Consider the following 20,891-nt stretch of genomic DNA (forward strand, 5'->3'; position numbering starts at 1 on the left):
ACCACAGTGGTAGTATGTTAGAGCCTCCCTCCTCGTCTTACCCCATTAAGTGGTGCCACTCAAGCTAGATATAACCACATTGTTTTTAATGAAGAGGTGCCAATGGGTTCTTTCTGAACTATGGCTATCTACCTGAATTTTGAGAGGATCAACATTCCATCATATTTCCTCTTCCATGGCCCCTAGATTTTCTCCATTAAGTTTTGTTATTTTGCTTGGATCCAAAGTAAATAACCTCTCAGTGAATTTCATACACCATATTTTGAACTCAAGTGATTTGCTGATATGCTTTTTTAAGTTCCTGTTAATAGCTACAATCAAAATTTAACGTTAGATCCTTAACAAGTTTGGAACAATAAGTTTCCAGTCACTTAAACATAGGACCCAGTAGTGAAAAGCCACATTCACTCATCATACAGCAACTAGTTTACACACAAACCTGCTTCAGCTTTATTTAACAATTTTAAATACAGGCAAGATACTGTATTCAGTGCATGAAACAATCTGGGAGCACAGCAACACTGCAGTCGCTAGTGTTCTGCATTTTTGCAACTGACCACACAATATAGTTAGTAATTGGGATTGTAACAGCTTTGATGCAAAGAGCTCTGAAAATGCAAGTCTGGACGTGGTTTTGAACACCATTATGTCTGACTGTGCTGGGACAGCTCAATACTGCGGAGCAAGTCTTGTAACCAAAACAATCATTATAATCGATAATGGCGCCACGAGGCAAATGAGCATATTTAAAACTACTGGAGGGACAAAATTGGAAGCAGACCAGATCCAATTTAGTCTAAATTTGGCTTAAAATTACACACAAGACTGTGACACAGTCCAATATGTTTCAAATGTTTCTATGCAGGGGTTATATCTGAATGGGCCATATTATTCTCAAATTTAAAACTAAAATTGTTACATGTGAGAATTTGGAAGCCCTCAGTGTTGACTAAACTATTGAATCAATGTTGCTCCACAGCGCTTACACATGGTGTGAAATACTCCAAACCAGCAAGAGCACAAATGTTTAGTTACAGACCAGTAGGAATTGCAGAAAACGATTTTGTACTACTATTACAGACAGCTGCTATGAAATAGATGTCACATTTGAAACTCGTGGTGATTTCTGTTCAATGGCCAACACAGTTGAATCATGTGTCCATTCACCGTTGTATAGTTGATATTATCCATAGAATCCGAATACAAACTGATTTGGATTGTTGCACATTAATAATGCAGTTTGCTTTTGACAGGAAAAAGTAATAGTTAAGAGATTCAGAACATAAACTTTGAAGAGGACAGGGGCAACTACATCCTAAACCTTATGGTCGGCTGCTTTGGTTAAAATACAAATTCTAAAAGACATCACAAACCTAAACTCAACAAAGTTGAAGTAGCACATCCTCCAGGGCACTTAACTACAAAATATGGCAAATTCATGTTTAGAAGAGACAGCACCATGCTAAACCCATCTTATAACCAGGAGGAAGCTGCCTGATGGAAAATCAAGATGAAAATACTATACTGGTTAACCTGAGACTGCCCGCACAAAACATCCAAAGCTTTCTAAACTACTGTAAACTCCATTGTAATATCTCAGTTGGTAGTTCGAGTGGAAGGAAAAGAAAGAGAATGCAGCAACTCAAGATCCACGGAATTCCATTACACATAGAACAGGTATCCCAATCAGAGAGCGAGCCTGGGTTTCTGTCAGGAAAAGCAAAGCTTGGCACAGCAACAGCACAACACAGTAACAGCAACCCATTTAAAACATGCACACAGGTACAGCAGCTTTCACAGGTCTCTGCTTGTCCAACATATTTCAATAGCCCACCCTCACCACTCAAAATGCTGCAGCGGAAAGGCAAGGAGACTGTTAACATGTGCAAGTATTTATTAAGTTCCAGGTCACAATTGGAGTTTTGCCTCATCGATTGCAAGAAAAAAACATCTTAGGACCATCTGCACCAATGTTCGTTTAAAACTGCTCACAAGGTGTACAATTATGGCTACAAGGGAGTAAGTTCTCCAAGGTGTACCCTTCCAACACTTACTGTGCAAAACCTACCCAAGCTGAGGCATACTCAATACCCTCATGCTCTCAAGCACGGCGAATATTTTTGCCCAGCAGGGGTTTCAAGCTGGATACCAGCCATCTGCTGACTCCAATGAAAATAACTTAAGATTAAAAAAAAGACTTAGCACTTGCAAAAACATTGTACGTTAACTAGAATTTCTCATGTTGCAATGAAATGATGCCCTCAAATTCCAGCTCACTTGAGATCGACTTGCTGTCCAAAAAGGAGCAGGCAGTGAACATGCAGCAGGACAGGGAGTGTGCAAAAAATGTTTCTGTATGCCCACAAGTCACCTGGCCTTCTTGGTTACCTCAGATTCATGGGCCAGGTTGCAGCAGCATCTTGTGGTTGCCTGCTGAGAGCACCCAGACCAGGAATGACATTTTTTGAGAGGGATATGTTAAGGAATCCAGGTCAAAAATCAGAAGCTTCAGGAACTTAGTTATGCGATTGTGCAGATACAGTGCTGGACAGGAGAGCAAAGGGAATTAAGAATAATCGTAAATAGAATAGAGTGACAGAACCAAAACCTATCTCCAAGATCTTGATTTGAACTGAAAACAAAAGGTAGCTCCTGACGTTCAGAAACAGTCTTGGTGAAGGAGCTTATGTCAGTTATCAATTTCACCCTCTGACCAATACCCAAATATGGAACATTCTGTACCATTTTCAGATACCTTTCCAGCATAAGCCCACATATATAAAGAATTCACATCACCAAGTGAATGAACATTACTATTAACTCAATACACCATGTCCTTTTAAATAAAACACCCCATGCAGGTCCTGAATTAAAATTGTGGGAATAACAGCCAACAATTGTTTTCCCCTGATAGTTCCAATATAACTGGAAGTTATCAATTTAAAGCACCACAAACCATCCCCCGCGACCTTTGCTACATTGAATTTAACCTCCAACACACAGTCAGGTAGTGGCAGACTGTGTAGTGTGCTTAAATTGGGTTACAAGATTGAAACTACAAAGATGCTTATTGTGAAACCCACTCACTCCAGCAGCCATCACTGTAACCTCAGTAATTTTTTTCCCCCTTTACAAAGGTTAAAATATTTAAGTTTTTTTTCTCTCTCCTTGTCAAGTGGACAAGATCCAGAGACCTGGTGTTAGTACATTCTCTGGAACACAGTTAGCTGGGTCTTTTTTTCTTCTCTATAATCAAATTAGCAGCAAGCTGTCCCAGAGTCACACAATGCTACCGGAGCAAATTTTTTTTAGGTAACTCTGTTCAGCTACACGTTATCACCGAACTTCAAACAAATCAGATTTTACAACATAAAAAACTGTACATAAGATTTTGTTCAAATACATATCAACATATAAATATAGACACAGAAGCTTCTGGTTAGGAACCTCTATAGTCTTCGTAGCGATCGATCTTAGGAAGGGTAGCCCCAGCCCCCTCTTCTCACAGAGACCTCCTCAAGTTCATTCTGTTCTATGTACTTCCTCAGTGCTTAGGAAACTTTATGTCCAGTCTGAATTGTGCAAAACAAATCTGACGCCACCGTTGATTTGTGGCGAAAGCATGCGGGGCAAGGGTGAGGAGGGGCAGGGGAGGGAGGGGGTCATCGCTCAGGCTCAAATTCCTGCTGCAGTGGGCGCCTCTTCTCATGGCAATGCTTCTTATGGGCAGGCCAGTCTTTCTGCTGGCACTGGGAGCCACAGTATCGTGCCACCTGGCAGCGCCCACAGATGTTGAATTCACGCAGCTGAAATGTTTACAAAGAATAAGCGTCAGCAAACAAACAGGTGGTGAGAAATGCTGCAGTCTGATCATTTAATAGTAAAAATGTTGATATTATTTCATTTTATATCCATGGGATCAGCCTGGAATTCCAAAATAAAAATCCATACAGTGAACAAAGTGCTTATTTAACCTATCAGAGTTGAAAGTTCCTCATTCCACGCCCTTACGGACTGAAAGGTAGTGACTCAAGCAGGGGCAACATCACACAGAGGTTGCAGTAGACCCTCTGACAGACAAGGTCACTATTTACATAGCTACTGTTCACAAACTATGTCAGTTGCTACCAACGCCATACACCCCTTCTCCAACCAGGATGAAAGACACCTAACAGTGCTGTGACAAACTTGGAAATGCACTGCCATCCTTCACTGTTGTTGGTTCAAATTCTGGAACTTACTCCCTATCAACACGATCCATATACATACAGCAGCAGTTTAAAGAAGGCTGCTCACCACAATCATCAAGGACAATTAGAAATGGGCAACAATTACTAACGTCACCAGTAATTCCCACATCCAGTGAGTGTTTAAAAAAAGCAGTGCAAGTCACATTACAGTGTGGCCAAAACTCCTCCCGAAGGACGCTATTTGGGCATCTGTTTGATTTCATCTTTATGGGATCCTGCAAACAGCAATGATTGTTGTACTCATTTACATGATCACCAGTTCAAAATGAATTCATTGGATGATTGAATGAAGCCACAATCATCATGCCTTGGGATGTAATGTAATGATCCTATCACTAGATGGCAATACATACAGCTTAAGTTTGAGACAAATTGACAATCTATATATTTTCCTTACCAACCTGTTCAGAGATGGTAACTGGCCAAGGCCCTAATATCTACAATTCCCCACACAAAACCTATAATTGTACGTCACTCCTTTAAATCTACCTATGAGACCAAGCTTTTGCTCACCTGTCCCGTAAGGCCTACGATTAAATTTGTCTGATTACATTCCTAAGCAGCTCCTTGTCTGATTCTTAGCCACATTAGAGAGACTTTATAAAAACTACATACCCAGCATCCTCTTGTAAACAATGAGTGCTCACCTCTGTTATAACTTGCACACTCACCTGCTTTTCCATCATAGTGCATGGTGGGTAGTGGCATTCGTAATATGTGCATGAGTCCTCCTCATCCTCCATAATGTCACCATTGGCATTGTAGTAACGTGTGAGATTCAGCTCAGGGAACTGCTCTTCAATGGGATCTGCAGGCACCTGCTGGATTGCCAGCCAATAAAGACTCTGCTCCCTGTATGCAAGAGAAGCCATTAGTAACAACAATTGGTCACAAATTGCGCAGAGAGGCATGGCAATAGTAGTTCAATGCATTGGAGGGGAAAACCACAAATTAAAATGCAACTTCACAAATTAGAATTTTGTACTGCACAGGAGGGTAACTACTTGTATTATTTCTCCGAATGTGCAATTCGCCAAGTACCATTCCACTGCTGTCACCCTGTAACTCTGTATATACCTAATTTTGAATACTTAACCACAAACTCAAACAGTGCTTAGCGAGTTTTGAGAAGATTTGTAGCTCAGGTTGAGGTTTTGGATGTAGGTCTGCTCGTTGAGCTGAAAATGAACCTTCCAGCTCAGCAGGCAAACCTACATTCAAACAGTGCTCTCCACATATGAACTATGACATGAAAACATTTTTCCTCGTATTACTCAATTGATGATTTTACAATTGGGAACAGTTGTTCCTTATCCACTCTGTACAGACCTCACCATAATTCTGAATATCTTTCAAATCTCCTCATAACCTTCCCTTTTTCTACCCAACTTTCTCAGCCCTGAAACCAATCTCCTGAATCTTTTCTGTAGTCTCCAAAATCTTCACAGATGTTCACACCCAGAGCTGGATACAATATTGCAGCTGAGTCCAAACTAATGGTTTATACTAGCTCAACATAATATTCTTCCTCTTGTGCTCTATGCCATTAATAAAAACCATTAATGACTTGTCGCTCTACCTGTCCTGTGGCTTCAATCACTTATGTACTTAGATATCTAGGTTTCTGTGCTCATGCGATACCCTTTAATTTATATTGCTTTTCCACATTCTTTCTAGCAGAATGAATCAATTCACATTTCTCTGCACTGGAGGTCATCGACCATTCCACTAACTTGTTCTTTTCAAGTTATACATCACACTTAGTTCACAATGCAACTGTGCCCTGTATATCAAAGTCTAGATCTTTAACTTTGAAAAGTGTGGCGCTGGAAAAGCACCGCAGGTCAGGCAGTATTGAAGAACAGGAGGGTCAACGTTTCGACATAAGCCCTTCATCAGGAATGAAAGAATGAAATCTCTTGCCCCTTGGATGCTGCCTGACCTGTGCACTTTTCCAGCGCCACACTTTTCGACTCTGATCTCCAGCATCTGCAGTGCTCACTTCCTCTAGATCTTTAATGTACCTCAAGAAAAGCGAGAATCCCACCACTGATCTCTGGGGAATTCAACTAAAATCCTTGCCCCCCAAAATTGAGAAACACCCACATTGCCACTATCTCTTTCACTTCATTATTTTTAGCTTTGCTCATAGGTCAGTTCTGTGGCACTTTATCAAATACCTTTTAGAGGGCAGCACATCGACACCATTGTCCCCAATAAATCGGCTCTCAAATAAAAAACTACCAGCAAATTAAACATGATTTTCCTTTAAGAAACCCATACAAGCTGTCCTTCATTAAGCCACATTTGTCTATGTAACCATTCATTTTGCCTCAAATCATCATTTCTGGAAGCTGCTCCTACAAAGTTAAACTGACTGGTATGTAGTTGCTGCACTTAAAGCTTCAACCTTTTTTGAACAACGGTATAGCATATACAATTCTCCAGTGCTGCAGCACCATCCTCTAGTCTCAGTACGAAAATTACAAACAATATATCTGCAATTTCCACCCTCGCACCCAATGAGGCTGAGGGAAACTGCTTACCCCAGTGCCTTCTCAACTTCAAGTACAGAAAACTTGTCCAATACCATCACCATTTCAATTCTGAATATTCAGTATCCGAATTATCTTCTCTTTTACCATGGCCTCGGCAGCATTTTCATCTGTGGTAAGGACAGATGTACTTATTTATACTTTTGCTGTGTCCTCTGCTTCTGTGTGTTAAGTCTCCTTTATGCTGCCCATTTGGACCTGCCACACCTTTTACACCTCTATACCCACAAAATACGTTGGGATTCCCTGTCATGTCAGCTGAGTTTTTTCTTCATATTTGCTTCTTCAACTCTTCACTGAATTTTTTGTTTTCAAAATTTGCTTTCAATTTTTTTCCCCTGTTATAAGCGCACTTTTGTCTACTTTATCCAAATTTTTCTCTTTTACCACCCAGGGAGCTCTGCAATTCCTTTTACGCAAATGGTTTGGACAGCTGCATTTTGCCCCTGACAGCAGTGTCTTCTGATTAAGTGAACTGCAACATGCTGTAACATTAAACTAAAGATTATTAGTTACTCCATAAGGACTTCTCTCATCATCCCACAGCATCCCTAACCAATGACTTGCCTCTGTTTGCTGGAGATTTCCTCTGCCTTTGGCCTCCAACCTATGGGGACAAGCTTGAGGTTGTCCAGTCGGTTATCCACTGTCACGCCATTGATGTGCACCACCTGGAAACCTGGAGCAATTCCTCCTCTGTGCCGCTCCCTGGGCAAGTTGAAAACAGACAATGATTATTAAAGCTTTTATGAATTTGGACAGAAAGCATAGCCATCCACCAGTAAACTACAGAGTTTACAATACATTTTAGTGGCTTTGTATCCAAAATGGTTGTTTAGTAAGCTGAGGGAGGTCTTGTTTCACATGTTGCAATAGGAAGGTGCTGAAATTCAGTGGATTCCCCATCCAGTTGAGAATTAAAGAAGAGAGACTGAGAAGATATTAGAAAGAATTAAAGGGAAGATTGGGCGAGGGGAGGAGGAGGGAGAAGCGGAAGGGAAGAAAACTCAAATACAAAATTTAAGAATATGGAATTAATTGCGACAGTTGAAGCAGAGTCCATTATTTATTTCATAAAGGAGTTATAGATGTTGGAAAAAGATTATTAAAGGGTATAGGGAGGGTCAAAATAGAAAGATGGCTGGCGTGGAGAAAGATACAGACTTGTTGGGTTGAGTTTCTCTTTCCTGCTTGAGAACACAGATTTACTATCGGGGAACATTGTATAAAATGAAAACTAATGTTTAATTACTTCTGACTCATTTCTAATCTTTCTGTAAATTGTAAAAGTCATGCATAGCATAATCTTCAATAAATGCTAATAACTTGGCCCTGTACCATACATGTGTCGACCTTCACACAATGAATGCATCAACTCTTAATCACTTAACATAACGTGGGTTTTATTCATTGAATCCGACAATCACACCTTCTTACATATACAGATTGGGAAGCATACTTTCAAACATTAGTCAACAACTAATTTTCCTCAATCAGAAATTCGGTGGGTTTTGCAATATATAAAGGGCATCAAAACAATATAACTTTGACATAGTTGGAAGAGTATAAAATTCTCTGCATTCTGTGCTGTTGTAGACTTGGATACCAGAACAGCTCCCTACCTCAATTACTTAAGGAAGCTTTCTTTACAGCAAAATTGCAAACAGTGCTGGTATGAAGCCAATCACAAAACTAGGGTTCTGAATCCCAAATTAAATTCCAAAAGACAACCAATCACCCTTGCTGGATTCATACATAGGCCTTTGTGAGAACAGTCATGTCACTGCAGCACTCTTCATAAAGACAGCCTTATAAACCTCTCCAAGGGAGGGAGATTTTGAACAACACCTCGCCCTACTGTGATACTCACCAGAGCAGCTCATGCAAAGGACGACCAGAACCCCTCCTCTTGCTGATATCGAATGCATACGCAAATATTTTTGCACCGTTTCCATCAGCATCTATTTCCATACGAGCCTGTGAGGGAATGAGATAGTTCATTAAAGAATGCAAACCAGATTCAAAGGGACAGGAATAAGCCATTCAGCCACTCAAGACTTTACTGCTACCGGTTTAGACCCCAGCAGATCTAAGTCAACTCCATTTACACACCTTTGCTTCATATCCCTCAAAACATACATCAACCTCATTGTTGAACATTTGAATTAACCCAAACACATACAAACTTTTAGCAAAGAGAGAGAGTTCCACTGGTCTGCAAATGGATAAGGAACCTCAGATGCCACTCCTAAATGGTCCTACTCTTAAAACTGATGAAAGAATTCTAATGCTCATCCTCACAGCACCATGGATTTTCAACTATTTCAGTACAATAGATTGGATTTGAATTATCCTGCATTAGTTAGCACAAGTACAAGTGCACATAGATTATCTTTATGATCTATCACAAAAAAATTGGAATCCTTTTGGTAAATCAAATATCTGTCCAAACAAGTTTGGATGAGCAAAAGCTCTACAAACCTGGAATGCTACAACAAATAGCACCAGTCATGATCTAAAAGTAATTTCTCTCCAAAATGCAATTGTTTTCTTTGCCAACTAATCAACAAACCACATCTCCAAGAACTTTGATACACAAACTCTACATTCTGGATTGGTTATGGCTTTTCTTGCAATACTAAATTGTTAAAGTATACTTCGTATATAAGAGTATGCTCAGAATATTCTGACCATCACATACCCACTAAGCAAGAACTTGCATTTGGCATTGCACCCATACAGCAACATTGCCTCGGAGCTAAGCTCCAAGGGACTGCACGTAGCAATCAGCATGCCAAAGCCATTCACAGCATTTACTTCTGGTTTTGAAGTCAGTGTTGTGCATGGAACTTGGGTCAGTGCTGAAGAAAAAGAATTAGTGGGAATACTGCTGATCAGTGGTAAAATATCCCAAGCTGCTTCTCAGGACTGTTAGCAAACAAAATAAGACACCAACCAACACGAGGTGGTAACTGGGCAGATGACTAAAGTTTGGACAAAGGTGTTCTCGCACACGGTCATTAGGAAATTCCATCATAAATTGCCAACTGAAAAGTTTAGTATAACCTGCCAGTTATACTACTTTAGGCAATTTCCAGAGTACTGAGCAAGCTGACAAGAGTAACACATTGCCAGACAAAAACTAGGTGCACACTCATGCCTTGCGAATTTAGTAAGTAACTCACTAAACCAGCCAAACAGACACAGCTGAAGGGACTTCACATCAGCTTCATGAACCTTCCATCTGACCAACATACATTCCACAAGCAGGTGCAGTCTGAAGTCCAATAGTAAGTTATTGTCAACTGTTCTTCAACTCATTCTCTCACATTATCAAACAGAAGGAAGCAGTCAAAGGAATGAAATCCTTGTTTCTGTGCACTTAAATGCTTTAAAGGAATTTGATGTTGCTCGCCACAGAAGCCCATTAAAACCTATCATACTGTGCAAAGTCCTTTTAACAATTATATGGAAGACAGTGATGTAATGGAAACGCCACTGAACTAGTAATCAAAGGAGAAAGTGAGGACTGCAGATGCTGGAGATCATAGTCGAAAAGTGTGGCACTGGAAAAGGACAGATCATGGAAAATCCGAGGAACAGAAGAGTCAATGTTTCAGGTATAAGCCCTCAATGAGGGGGGGGACGACAAGAGAAGGGGGCTGAGAAATAAGTAGGAGGGTGGGGGTGGGGCTGAGGGGAAGGTGATAGTTAGATGGAGGTGGGGGGGAGAGGAGATGAGCTAACTGGCGAAATCGATGTTGATGCCATGTGTTTGGAAAGGCCCAGGACTTGCATATCCTTGACGGAGTGGGAGTTGAAGTGGTCAGCCACAGGGGTTGTTTGATGCATGTGTCCCAGAAACGTTCAGCTAGTAAATCAAATGCCCAGCTTAATGTGGGCAGAATGGGGATTCAAATCCCACCATATTGACTTCTATTGATTGGAAAAATATCTGGAATAAGACTCATCTTAGTAAGTGACCATAAAACAATCTATCATTGTAAAAACCAATCATACCAGATCTGATGCATATGTGACTAAGGTAATGCGATCAACTCTTAACTGCTTCTGAAAATGGCCCCTCAGTTCTAATGCAATTGGGGACGAGCAACCCACATATCCTATGAAATACTATTTAAAAAATCTAATTTATGTAGTACTTCCAATATAATAAAATATTCTAAGGTGCTTCTCGAAAGTATCCCAAAACAAACTTTCACACGGAGCTACATTTGAATTGTAATGTGAGAAATCCACCTAAAGTCATACCATAGCCCAGTTTCATGCAAGTAGACTCTGGTAGCCAAAATGTATGGTCTACCGTCCTGAGTGAAAGCTGGTCACAACAGTTGCAAAATCAACAGGTGATTTGCCAGCACCATGACTAATAACAACATCAGACATAATGGCAACAAGTTATTTGCACAGCACCTTAAAGTAATAAAAAAAGGTTTCAAGATACTTCACAGGAGCCTCATCAAATGTCTATACTGAGTCATACAAACTAATATTAGGTGTGACAATTGAATAGAAAGTCAACCAGAAGGAGTAAAAGGTGATTGAGAAGGGAGAAGTTGAGTTAAATTAATTCCAGGGGTCTGTCCACTTACCTCAAATGTATAATTCTCCACTAGTGGGATGTCTTGCTCATCTATTAGTGTGTACTTAGTCTGAAAACAGAGAAACAGATTTCTTGTTAATCTATTTTTCAAAAACAAATCTTGGCCTTTGTAGGAGCAGCAACCTAACCATAAAATCTGTGAACACAACTGGGGAGACAGATAGCAGCAGCTATCAGTCAGCACTATAATGGCTATGAGTAGGCACAAGGCTAAACTCCCAATTGCTGAAATAGCAAAGTCACAAAAGTAACCAGGGAATGAGCACATACTTGCAAGGATAGAATTAGTTCAAAATATACCATTGAACTTCAGTCCACCCCCAGTGTAAATGGGTCAAAACGATGGGAACTGAATCGTAATACTAAGCAGCTAGCATTTGGCAACAGTTGCTGTGACAAATGCATCCCAGCATCTTCGCTCAAAACTGGAGCCCCGCCAGGGGTGCATACTCAGCCCCCTACTGTACTCACTGTATATCCATCCATGACTGCATCGCCAAATACCAGACTAATGGCATTTGCAAGTTCGCTGATGACACCATCGTAGTCAGTTGAATCTCAGTTGGTGACGAAACAGACTACAGACAGGAGGTGGAAGACCCGGAAGAATGGTGCACTGAGAACAACCTAGCTCTCAATGCTGGCAAAACCAACGAACTCATTATTGACTTTCAGCAGGATGTTACTCATGCCCCTCTACACATTAACAGCACAGAGGTGGAATAAGTGGAGAGTGTCAAGCTCCTGGGAGTGGTCATCCACAACCAGCTTTCTTGGACTCTTCATGTGGACGCACTGGTTACAAAGGCCCAACGACGTATCTTCTTCCTTAAGTAGCTGAGGAAATCTGGCATGACGGCAAATACCCTTGCCAACTTTTATAGGTGCGCAATTGAGAGCATTCCGTCTGGATGTATGACCACCTGGTATGGCAACTGTACCATTCAAGATCAGAGAAGGTTACAAAGAGTGGGGAACTTAGCCCGGACAATCACAAAGGCCAACCTCACACCTATAGAATCCATCTACCAGGCCCAATGTCAAAGAAAGGCAGCCAGTAATCTCAAAGATCCATTGCACGTTGGCAATGATTTTCTACAACCTCTACCTCAGGAAGGTGGTACAGAAGCTTGAACATATGCACCAGCCGGTGCGTAACAGTTTTTACCCTACTGTTGTTTGAATACTGAATGGATTCTCAAACTCTTAACATTTGCCTGTACCTGTGTTTTTGTTTTTGCCGCTGTTTACCTATTATTTACTTATCTATGCTACTGAGCTATGAGATCTGCCTGTATTGCTCGCAAGACAAAGCTTTTCATTGTACCTCGGTACACATGACAATAAGTTCAATTCAATTCATACTGTCACCCAGTATCAACCACCCCTCTCCCCCCAGGACCTTTGTCATTGACTGTGTCTGCACTGATGTTACCCAAGAATTCCCACAATGTAACTCAGTAATTGCTATCAGAAGAATTATGAAATCAAATGTCACTGCAATCTCCTCCAAAATTCTCAAGGAGAAACAATTAAGTCCCAACTCATTTCAAAAACTTTATGTTCGGGAACATTTCAAGTGGCCACAATTGGAGAACGTGATGTGGAGGTGCTGGTGTTGTACAGGGGTGGGCAAAGTTAAAAAAAAACAACACCAGGTTATAGTCCAACAGATTTATAGTATTTGGAAGTAAGAGCTATTGAAGAAACACAATGATCTTGGAAGGCTATTTTGCTAGAGGAAAGGAAACGTGAGTGGCACATCTGTGACCCATAAGCATATTGCCAGAAATGTAAAGACAGTGGTTATTTGCTACTCCCTGGTGAGACATTCTCAGAGACTAGAGTTCAACCAGCTTAAATTCTAAGCACCAACCAGTTATGGCAATGCCACTTGCTTTGTATATGAATCCCAAAACTCTGGAGAAAAACTATGGACAGCATCGGCAACCATACCTCCCAAAGCACTTTTCGCAATGCTATGCTCATTCCATTAAGGACTGGGACTATTTCCCCATTTAAGGTGTTCATGTAGTAAATCCTAAGTATTGGCACATCAGGTGTGGGATAGTCAGTTGCCATGCATTGCTCCCTCTAACCTCAATAACATAACTGTAATTAAAACAATGCTGAATCTACCATACAAATACTGTCTAACAAGCGACAACTTGCTGTGTTAGAAATCATTAATCCAATCTCACCCCATGCAAGCAACTGAAGTTTGGTGCACCTAAACGGTGACAAAGGATTGCCGTTTTGGAGGAAGGAAAAACTTTACAACCCATTGATCTGGAGTTTAGAGAAATTCTTGGGAGATTTACCGAGACTTTGCTGCGCAAGGAAATACATGAGATCTGGAAGCGCTTAAGTTCTCTGGTTCGCCCTCAAGCCTCAACTAAACTCTCTTCTGGACAGCACATCCTTTAAGTTCCCAGTTATTCTGACAATGTGATGGCTACGTAAAGCTGACAATATCTCATGCCATACACTGAATAAGATGTGCTGCAACAGCAAAGTCTTTACCAATGTGGGGTCAGTAAAATTGTTTTATTTAAAGAGAGCTAAGTTACTCGGCGTTTGGATAGCGGCATACACACACGGCCTGCGCCAGGCCATTCCCCACTGAGCCAAGTGTAAAGCAGGGAGTTGGGCTCTCCGCCACCCAGCAGCGCGGGCACCGGGCAAGCCACAGATGTCTCGCCAAGTTTCGATGTCAGGCTGAGGCAGGGCCGTAGCAGATGGGAGCACATGGTAACGGCAGGGAGACACCGCGCTCCCTGGAGCCGCTTCAGGTCAACGTGGAGCGTGATGCCGGGAGGCACGGGGCCCCGAGCTCACCTTTCACTCGGGGAGACAGTACAGGCCCCAGCCCTGGCTGCTTACTCTGCCGCTGGCCACATGGCCCCAGCGAGCGGCCAGGCCTCGGTTCGGTCTCGGTCCCGTCCCGCCCCACGCCCCTCCTCCCCTGCAGCTGCGAGCCGGCTCGGGGGCGGGATACCGCCGACAGCTCCCCTCTCGCTCACCCCACAGCTCTCACCTTGCCCGCCGCCCGGCCGAGCCGCACAATCCCCAGCTTGAAGTCGGACATGGCCCCCGCTGCTCTCTCCGCTCCGACACGCGTCCGGACACCGGCCCCGCGCCCCCGCGCAAACACTTCCGGAGGGCGCGAGAGGGTCAGCGGCGGCGCCGCGGCCAATAGGAGGCCGCCTCCCGCCGTCACGCGGGGCAACCGTTACCAAGGTGACGTCAGTTTCGCGGGAAGCTACCCAAGGGGCGGGGCCCCGCGCTCACCGTAAACGCTCTGTCCCTCACAGGACGGGGGGGGAGGAGTGACAGGGGACGGGGGGGGGGAGGAGTGACAGGGGACGGGGGGGGGGGGAGGAGTGACAGGGGACGGGGGGAGGAGTGACAGGGGACGGGGGGGGGGGGGAGGAGTGACAGGGGACGGGGGGGGGGGGGAGGAGTGACAGGGGACGGGGGGGGGGAGGAGTGACAGGGGACGGGGGGGGGGAGGAGTGACAGGGGACGGGGGGGAGGAGTGACAGGGGACGGGGGGGGGGAGTGACAGGGGACGGGGGGGGGGAGGAGTGACAGGGGACGGGGGGGGGAGGAGTGACAGGGGACGGGGGGGAGGAGTGACAGGGGACGGGGGGGGGGAGTGACAGGGGACGGGGGGGGGGAGGAGTGACAGGGGACGGGGGGGGGGAGTGACAGGGGACGGGGGGGGGAGGAGTGACAGGGGACGGGGGGGGGGAGGAGTGACAGGGGACGGGGGGGAGGAGTGACAGGGGACGGGGGGGGGAGGAGTGACAGGGGACGGGGGGGGGAGGAGTGACAGGGGACGGGGGGGGGAGGAGTGACAGGGGACGGGGGGGGGGAGTGACAGGGGACGGGGGGGGGGAGGAGTGACAGGGGACGGGGGGGGGAGGAGTGACAGGGGACGGGGGGGAGGAGTGACAGGGGACGGGGGGGGGAGGAGTGACAGGGGACGGGGGGGGGAGGAGTGACAGGGGACGGGGGGGGAGGAGTGACAGGGGACGGGGGGGGGAGGAGTGACAGGGGACGGGGGGGGGGAGGAGTGACAGGGGACGGGGGGGGAGGAGTGACAGGGGACGGGGGGGGAGGAGTGACAGGGGACGGGGGGGGAGGAGTGACAGGGGACGGGGGGGGAGGAGTGACAGGGGACGGGGGGGGGAGGAGTGACAGGGGACGGGGGGGGGGAGGAGTGACAGGGGACGGGGGAGGAGGAGTGACAGGGGACGGGGGGGGAGGAGTGACAGGGGACGGGGGGGGAGGAGTGACAGGGGACGGGGGGGGGAGGAGTGACAGGGGACGGGGGGGGAGGAGTGACAGGGGACGGGGGGGGGAGAGGAGTGACAGGGGACGGGGGGGGAGGAGTGACAGGGGACGGGGGGGGAGGAGTGACAGGGGACGGGGGGGGAGGAGTGACAGGGGACGGGGGGGAGGAGTGACAGGGGACGGGAGGGGGGAGGAGGAGTGACAGGGGACGGGGGGGGAGGAGTGACAGGGGACGGGGGGGGAGGAGTGACAGGGGACGGGGGGGAGAGGAGTGACAGGGGACGGGGGGGAGAGGAGTGACAGGGGACGGGGGGGGAGGAGTGACAGGGGACGGGGGGGGAGGAGTGACAGGGGACGGGGGGGGAGGAGTGACAGGGGACGGGGGGGGAGGAGTGACAGGGGACGGGGGGGAGAGGAGTGACAGGGGACGGGGGGGAGAGGAGTGACAGGGGACGGGGGAGGAGGAGTGACAGGGGACGGGGGGGGAGGAGTGACAGGGGACGGGGGGACAGGGGGACGGGGGAGACGGACGGGGGACGGAGGGACGGGGGACGGGAGGGACAGGGGACGGGAGGGACAGGGGACGGGATGGACAGGGGACGGGAGGGACAGGGGACGGGATGGACAGGGGACGGGGGACGGGAGGGACGGGGGACGGGAGGGACAGGGGACGGGGGACGGGAGTGACAGGGGACGGGGGGGGAGTGACAGGGGACGGGGGGGGGAGTGACAGGGGACGGGGGGGGGGAGTGACAGGGGACGGGGGGGGGGGAGTGACAGGGGACGGGGGGGGGGGAGTGACAGGGGACGGGGGGGGAGTGGCAGGGGACGGGGGACGGGAGTGACAGGGGACGGGGGGGGAGGGACGGGGGGGGAGTGACGGGGGGGAGTGACAGGGGAGGGGGAGTGACAGGGGACGGGGGGGGGAGTGACGGGGGACGGGGACGGGGGGGAGAGTGACAGGGGACGGGGGGAGTGACAGGGGACGGGGGGGAGTGACAGGGGACGGGGGGGTGAGTGACAGGGGACGGGGGGGAGTGACAGGGGACGGGGGGGAGTGACAGGGGACGGGGGGGAGTGACAGGGGACGGGGGGAGTGACAGGGGACGCGTGACAGGGGACAGCGGGGGGGAGTGACGGGACGGGGGGGAGTGACAGGGGACAGGGTGGGGGAGTGACTGGGGACGGGGGGGAGTGACAGGGGACGGGGGGAGTGACAGGGGACGGGGGGGGTGACAGGGGACGGGGGGGAGTGACAGGGGACGGGGGGGGAGAGTGACAGGGGACGGGGGGAGTGACAGGGGACGGGGGGGAGTGACAGGGGACGGGGGGAGTGACAGGGGACGCGTGACAGGGGACAGCGGGGGGGAGTGACTGGGGACGGGGGGGGAGTGACAGGGGACGGGGGGAGTGACAGGGGACGGGGGGTGACAGGGGACGGGGGGGGGTGACAGGGGACGGGGGGGTGACAGGGGACGGGGGGGTGACAGGGGACGGGGGGGTGACAGGGGACGGGGGGGAGTGACAGGGGACGGGGGGGGAGTGACAGGGGACGGGGGTGAGTGACAGGGGACGGGGGGGGAGTGACAGGGGACACGGGGCGTGACGGGACAGGGGGAGTGACAGGGGACGGGGGGGGAGTGACAGGGGACAGCGGGAGGGAGTGACAGGGGACACGGGGCGTGACGGGACAGGGGGAGTGACAGGGGACGGGGGGGGAGTGACAGGGGACAGCGGGAGGGAGTGACAGGGGACGGGGGGAGTGACAGGGGACGGGGGGGCGTGACAAGGGACAGCGGGGGGGGGGAGTGACAGGGGACGGGGGGGTGTGACAGGGGACGGGGGGAGTGTCAGGGGACAGGGGGTGAGTGACAGGGGACGGGGGGGAAGTGACAGGGGACAGTGGGGGGAGTGACAGGGGACGGGGGGGAGTGACAGGGGACGGGGGGGAGTGACAGGGGATGGGGGGGAGTGACAGGGGACGGGGGGAGTGACAGGGGACGGGGGGAGTGACAGGGGACGGGGGGGGAGTGACAGGGGACGGGGGGAGTGACAGGGGACGGGGGAGTGACAGGGGACGGGGGGGAGTGACAGGGGACGGGGGGGAGTGACAGGGGACGGGGGGGAGTGACAGGGGACACGGGGCGTGACGGGACAGGGGGAGTGACAGGGGACGGGGGGGAGTGACAGGGGACAGCGGGAGGGAGTGACAGGGGACAGCGGGAGGGAGTGACAGGGGACGGGGGGAGTGACAGGGGACGCGTGACAGGGGACAGCGGGGGGGGAGTGACAGGGGACGGGGGGGAGTGACAAGGGACGCGTGACAGGGGACAGAGGGGGGGGAGTGACAGGGGACGGGGGGGAGTGACAGGGGACGGGGGGGAGTGACAGGGGACAGGGGGGAGTGACAGGGGACAGGGTGGGGGAGTGACTGGGGACGGGGGGGAGTGACAGGGGATGGGGGGAGTGACAGGGGATGGGGGGGAGTGACAGGGGACGGGGGGGGAGTGACAGGGGACGGGGGGGAGTGACAGGGGACGGGGGGGAGTGACAGGGGACGGGGGGAGTGACAGGGGACGGGGGGGAGTGACAGGGGACACGGGGCGTGACGGGACAGGGGGAGTGACAGGGGACGGGGGGGGGAGTGACAGGGGACAGCGGGAGGGAGTGACAGGGGACGGGGGCGGAGTGACAGGGGACGGGGGGGCGTGACAAGGGACAGCGGGAGGGAGTGACGGGACGGGGGGGAGTGACAGGGGACGGGGGGGCGTGACAAGGGACAGCGGGCGGGGAGTGACAGGGTACGGGGGGGAGTGACAGGGGACGGGGGGGGAGTGACAGGGGACGGGGGGGAGTGACAGGGGACAGGGGGGGGGAGTGACAGGGGACAGGGGGGGGAGTGACAGGGGACAGGGGGTGAGTGACAGGGGACGGGGGGGAGAGTGACAGGGGACGGGGGGGAGAGTGACAGGGGACAGGGGGGGGAGTGACAGGGGACGGGGGGGAGTGACAGGGGACGGGGGGGAGTGACAGGGGACGGGGGGGGGAGTGACAGGGGACGGGGGGAGTGACAGGGGACGGGGGGGAGTGACAGGGGACACGGGGCGTGACGGGACAGGGGGAGTGACAGGGGACGGGGGGGAGTGACAGGGGACAGCCGGGGGGAGTGACAGGGGACGGGGGGGTGACAGGGGACGGGGGGGAGTGACAGGGGACGGGGGGGCGTGACAGGGGACAGCGGGGGGGAGTGACAGGGGACAGGGGGGGAGTGACAGGGGACGGGGGGGGAGTGACAGGGGACGGGTGGGGAGTGACAGGGGACAGGGGGGCTAGTGACAGGGGACGGGGGGGAGTGACGGGGGACAGGGGGGGTGGAGTGACAGGGGACGGGGGGGGGAGTGACCGGGGGGGGGGGGGGGTGAGTGACAGGGGACACGGGGCGTGACGGGACAGGGGGAGTGACAGGGGACGGGGGGGGAGTGACAGGGGACAGCGGGAGGGAGTGACAGGGGACGGGGGGGCGTGACAAGGGACAGCGGGGGGGGGGGAGTGACAGGGGACGGGGGGGGAGTGACAGGGGACATGGGGGGGAGTGACCGGGGACGGGGGGAGGAGTGACAGGGGACGGGGGGGGAGGAGTGACAGGGGACGGGGGGGGAGGAGTGACAGGGGACGGGGGGGGAGGAGTGACAGGGGACGGGGGGGGGGAGTGACAGGGGACGGGGGGGGGGAGGAGTGACAGGGGACGGGGGGGGAGGAGTGACAGGGGACGGGGGGGGGAGGAGTGACAGGGGACGGGGGGAGGAGTGACAGGGGACGGGGGGGAGGAGTGACAGGGGACGGGGGGGGGAGGAGTGACAGGGGACGGGGGGGGGGGAGGAGTGACAGGGGACGGGGGGGGAGGAGTGACAGGGGACGGGGGGGGAGGAGTGACAGGGGACGGGGGGGGAGGAGTGACAGGGGACGGGGGGGGGAGGAGTGACAGGGGACGGGGGGGGGAGGAGTGACAGGGGACGGGGGAGGAGGAGTGACAGGGGACGGGGGGGGAGGAGTGACAGGGGACGGGGGGGGAGGAGTGACAGGGGACGGGGGGGGGAGGAGTGACAGGGGACGGGGGGGGAGGAGTGACAGGGGACGGGGGGGGGAGAGGAGTGACAGGGGACGGGGGGGAGGAGTGACAGGGGACGGGGGGGGAGGAGTGACAGGGGACGGGGGGGGAGGAGTGACAGGGGACGGGGGGGGAGGAGTGACAGGGGACGGGGGGGGAGGAGTGACAGGGGACGGGGGGGAGGAGTGACAGGGGACGGGAGGGGGGAGGAGGAGTGACAGGGGACGGGGGGGGAGGAGTGACAGGGGACGGGGGGGGAGGAGTGACAGGGGACGGGGGGGAGAGGAGTGACAGGGGACGGGGGGGAGAGGAGTGACAGGGGACGGGGGGGGAGGAGTGACAGGGGACGGGGGGGGAGGAGTGACAGGGGACGGGGGGGGAGGAGTGACAGGGGACGGGGGGGGAGGAGTGACAGGGGACGGGGGGGAGAGGAGTGACAGGGGACGGGGGGGAGAGGAGTGACAGGGGACGGGGGAGGAGGAGTGACAGGGGACGGGGGGGGAGGAGTGACAGGGGACGGGGGGACAGGGGGACGGGGGAGACGGACGGGGGACGGAGGGACGGGGGACGGGAGGGACAGGGGACGGGAGGGACAGGGGACGGGATGGACAGGGGACGGGAGGGACAGGGGACGGGATGGACAGGGGACGGGGGACGGGAGGGACGGGGGACGGGAGGGACAGGGGACGGGGGACGGGAGTGACAGGGGACGGGGGGGGAGTGACAGGGGACGGGGGGGGGGAGTGACAGGGGACGGGGGGGGGGAGTGACAGGGGACGGGGGGGGGGAGTGACAGGGGACGGGGGGGGGAGTGGCAGGGGACGGGGGACGGGAGTGACAGGGGACGGGGGGGGAGGGACGGGGGGGGAGTGACGGGGGGGAGTGACAGGGGAGGGGGAGTGACAGGGGACGGGGGGGGGAGTGACGGGGGACGGGGACGGGGGGGAGAGTGACAGGGGACGGGGGGAGTGACAGGGGACGGGGGGGAGTGACAGGGGACGGGGGGGTGAGTGACAGGGGACGGGGGGGAGTGACAGGGGACGGGGGGGAGTGAC

At 51.8% G+C, this 20,891-nt stretch overlaps 1 protein-coding gene across 1 annotated transcript; it reads right to left on the reverse strand.

The window, feature by feature from the left end:
• Positions 1-438: 438 nt before the first annotated feature.
• On the reverse strand, positions 439-14,601 carry zmynd19 (zinc finger, MYND-type containing 19). The gene is made up of 6 exons (XM_087998538.1): positions 14,467-14,601; positions 11,419-11,478; positions 8,676-8,782; positions 7,373-7,513; positions 4,922-5,102; positions 439-3,806 (listed from the first exon to the last, which is right to left on the reverse strand). Exons 1-6 carry the CDS (start codon positions 14,515-14,517, stop codon positions 3,663-3,665), a joined length of 684 nt encoding a protein of 227 aa, XP_087854664.1. The 5' UTR covers positions 14,518-14,601; the 3' UTR covers positions 439-3,662.
• Between the last annotated feature and the right edge of the window lie 6,290 nt (positions 14,602-20,891).

The sequence above is a fragment of the Chiloscyllium plagiosum genome, unplaced genomic scaffold, assembly GCF_037043375.1.
Source record: "Chiloscyllium plagiosum isolate Xiang-an unplaced genomic scaffold, Cpla_swu_hap1 HiC_scaffold_21, whole genome shotgun sequence".
Lineage (NCBI taxonomy): Eukaryota > Metazoa > Chordata > Chondrichthyes > Orectolobiformes > Hemiscylliidae > Chiloscyllium > Chiloscyllium plagiosum.

What these genes read in the sequence shown, in the direction of transcription:
- zmynd19 (XM_087998538.1), bottom strand. Translation starts at nt 14,517, where the DNA reads ATGTCCGACTTCAAGCTGGGGATTGTGCGGCTCGGCCGGGCGGCGGGC. An exon ending in CCTTTGCATGAGCTGCTCTG is followed by an intron (nt 7,514 to 8,675) that starts GTGAGTATCACA and finishes CAACTTGCCCAG; the next exon opens with GGAGCGGCACAGAGGAGGAA. An exon ending in GCACTATGATGGAAAAGCAG is followed by an intron (nt 3,807 to 4,921) that starts GTGAGTGTGCAA and finishes TAAACATTTCAG; the next exon opens with CTGCGTGAATTCAACATCTG.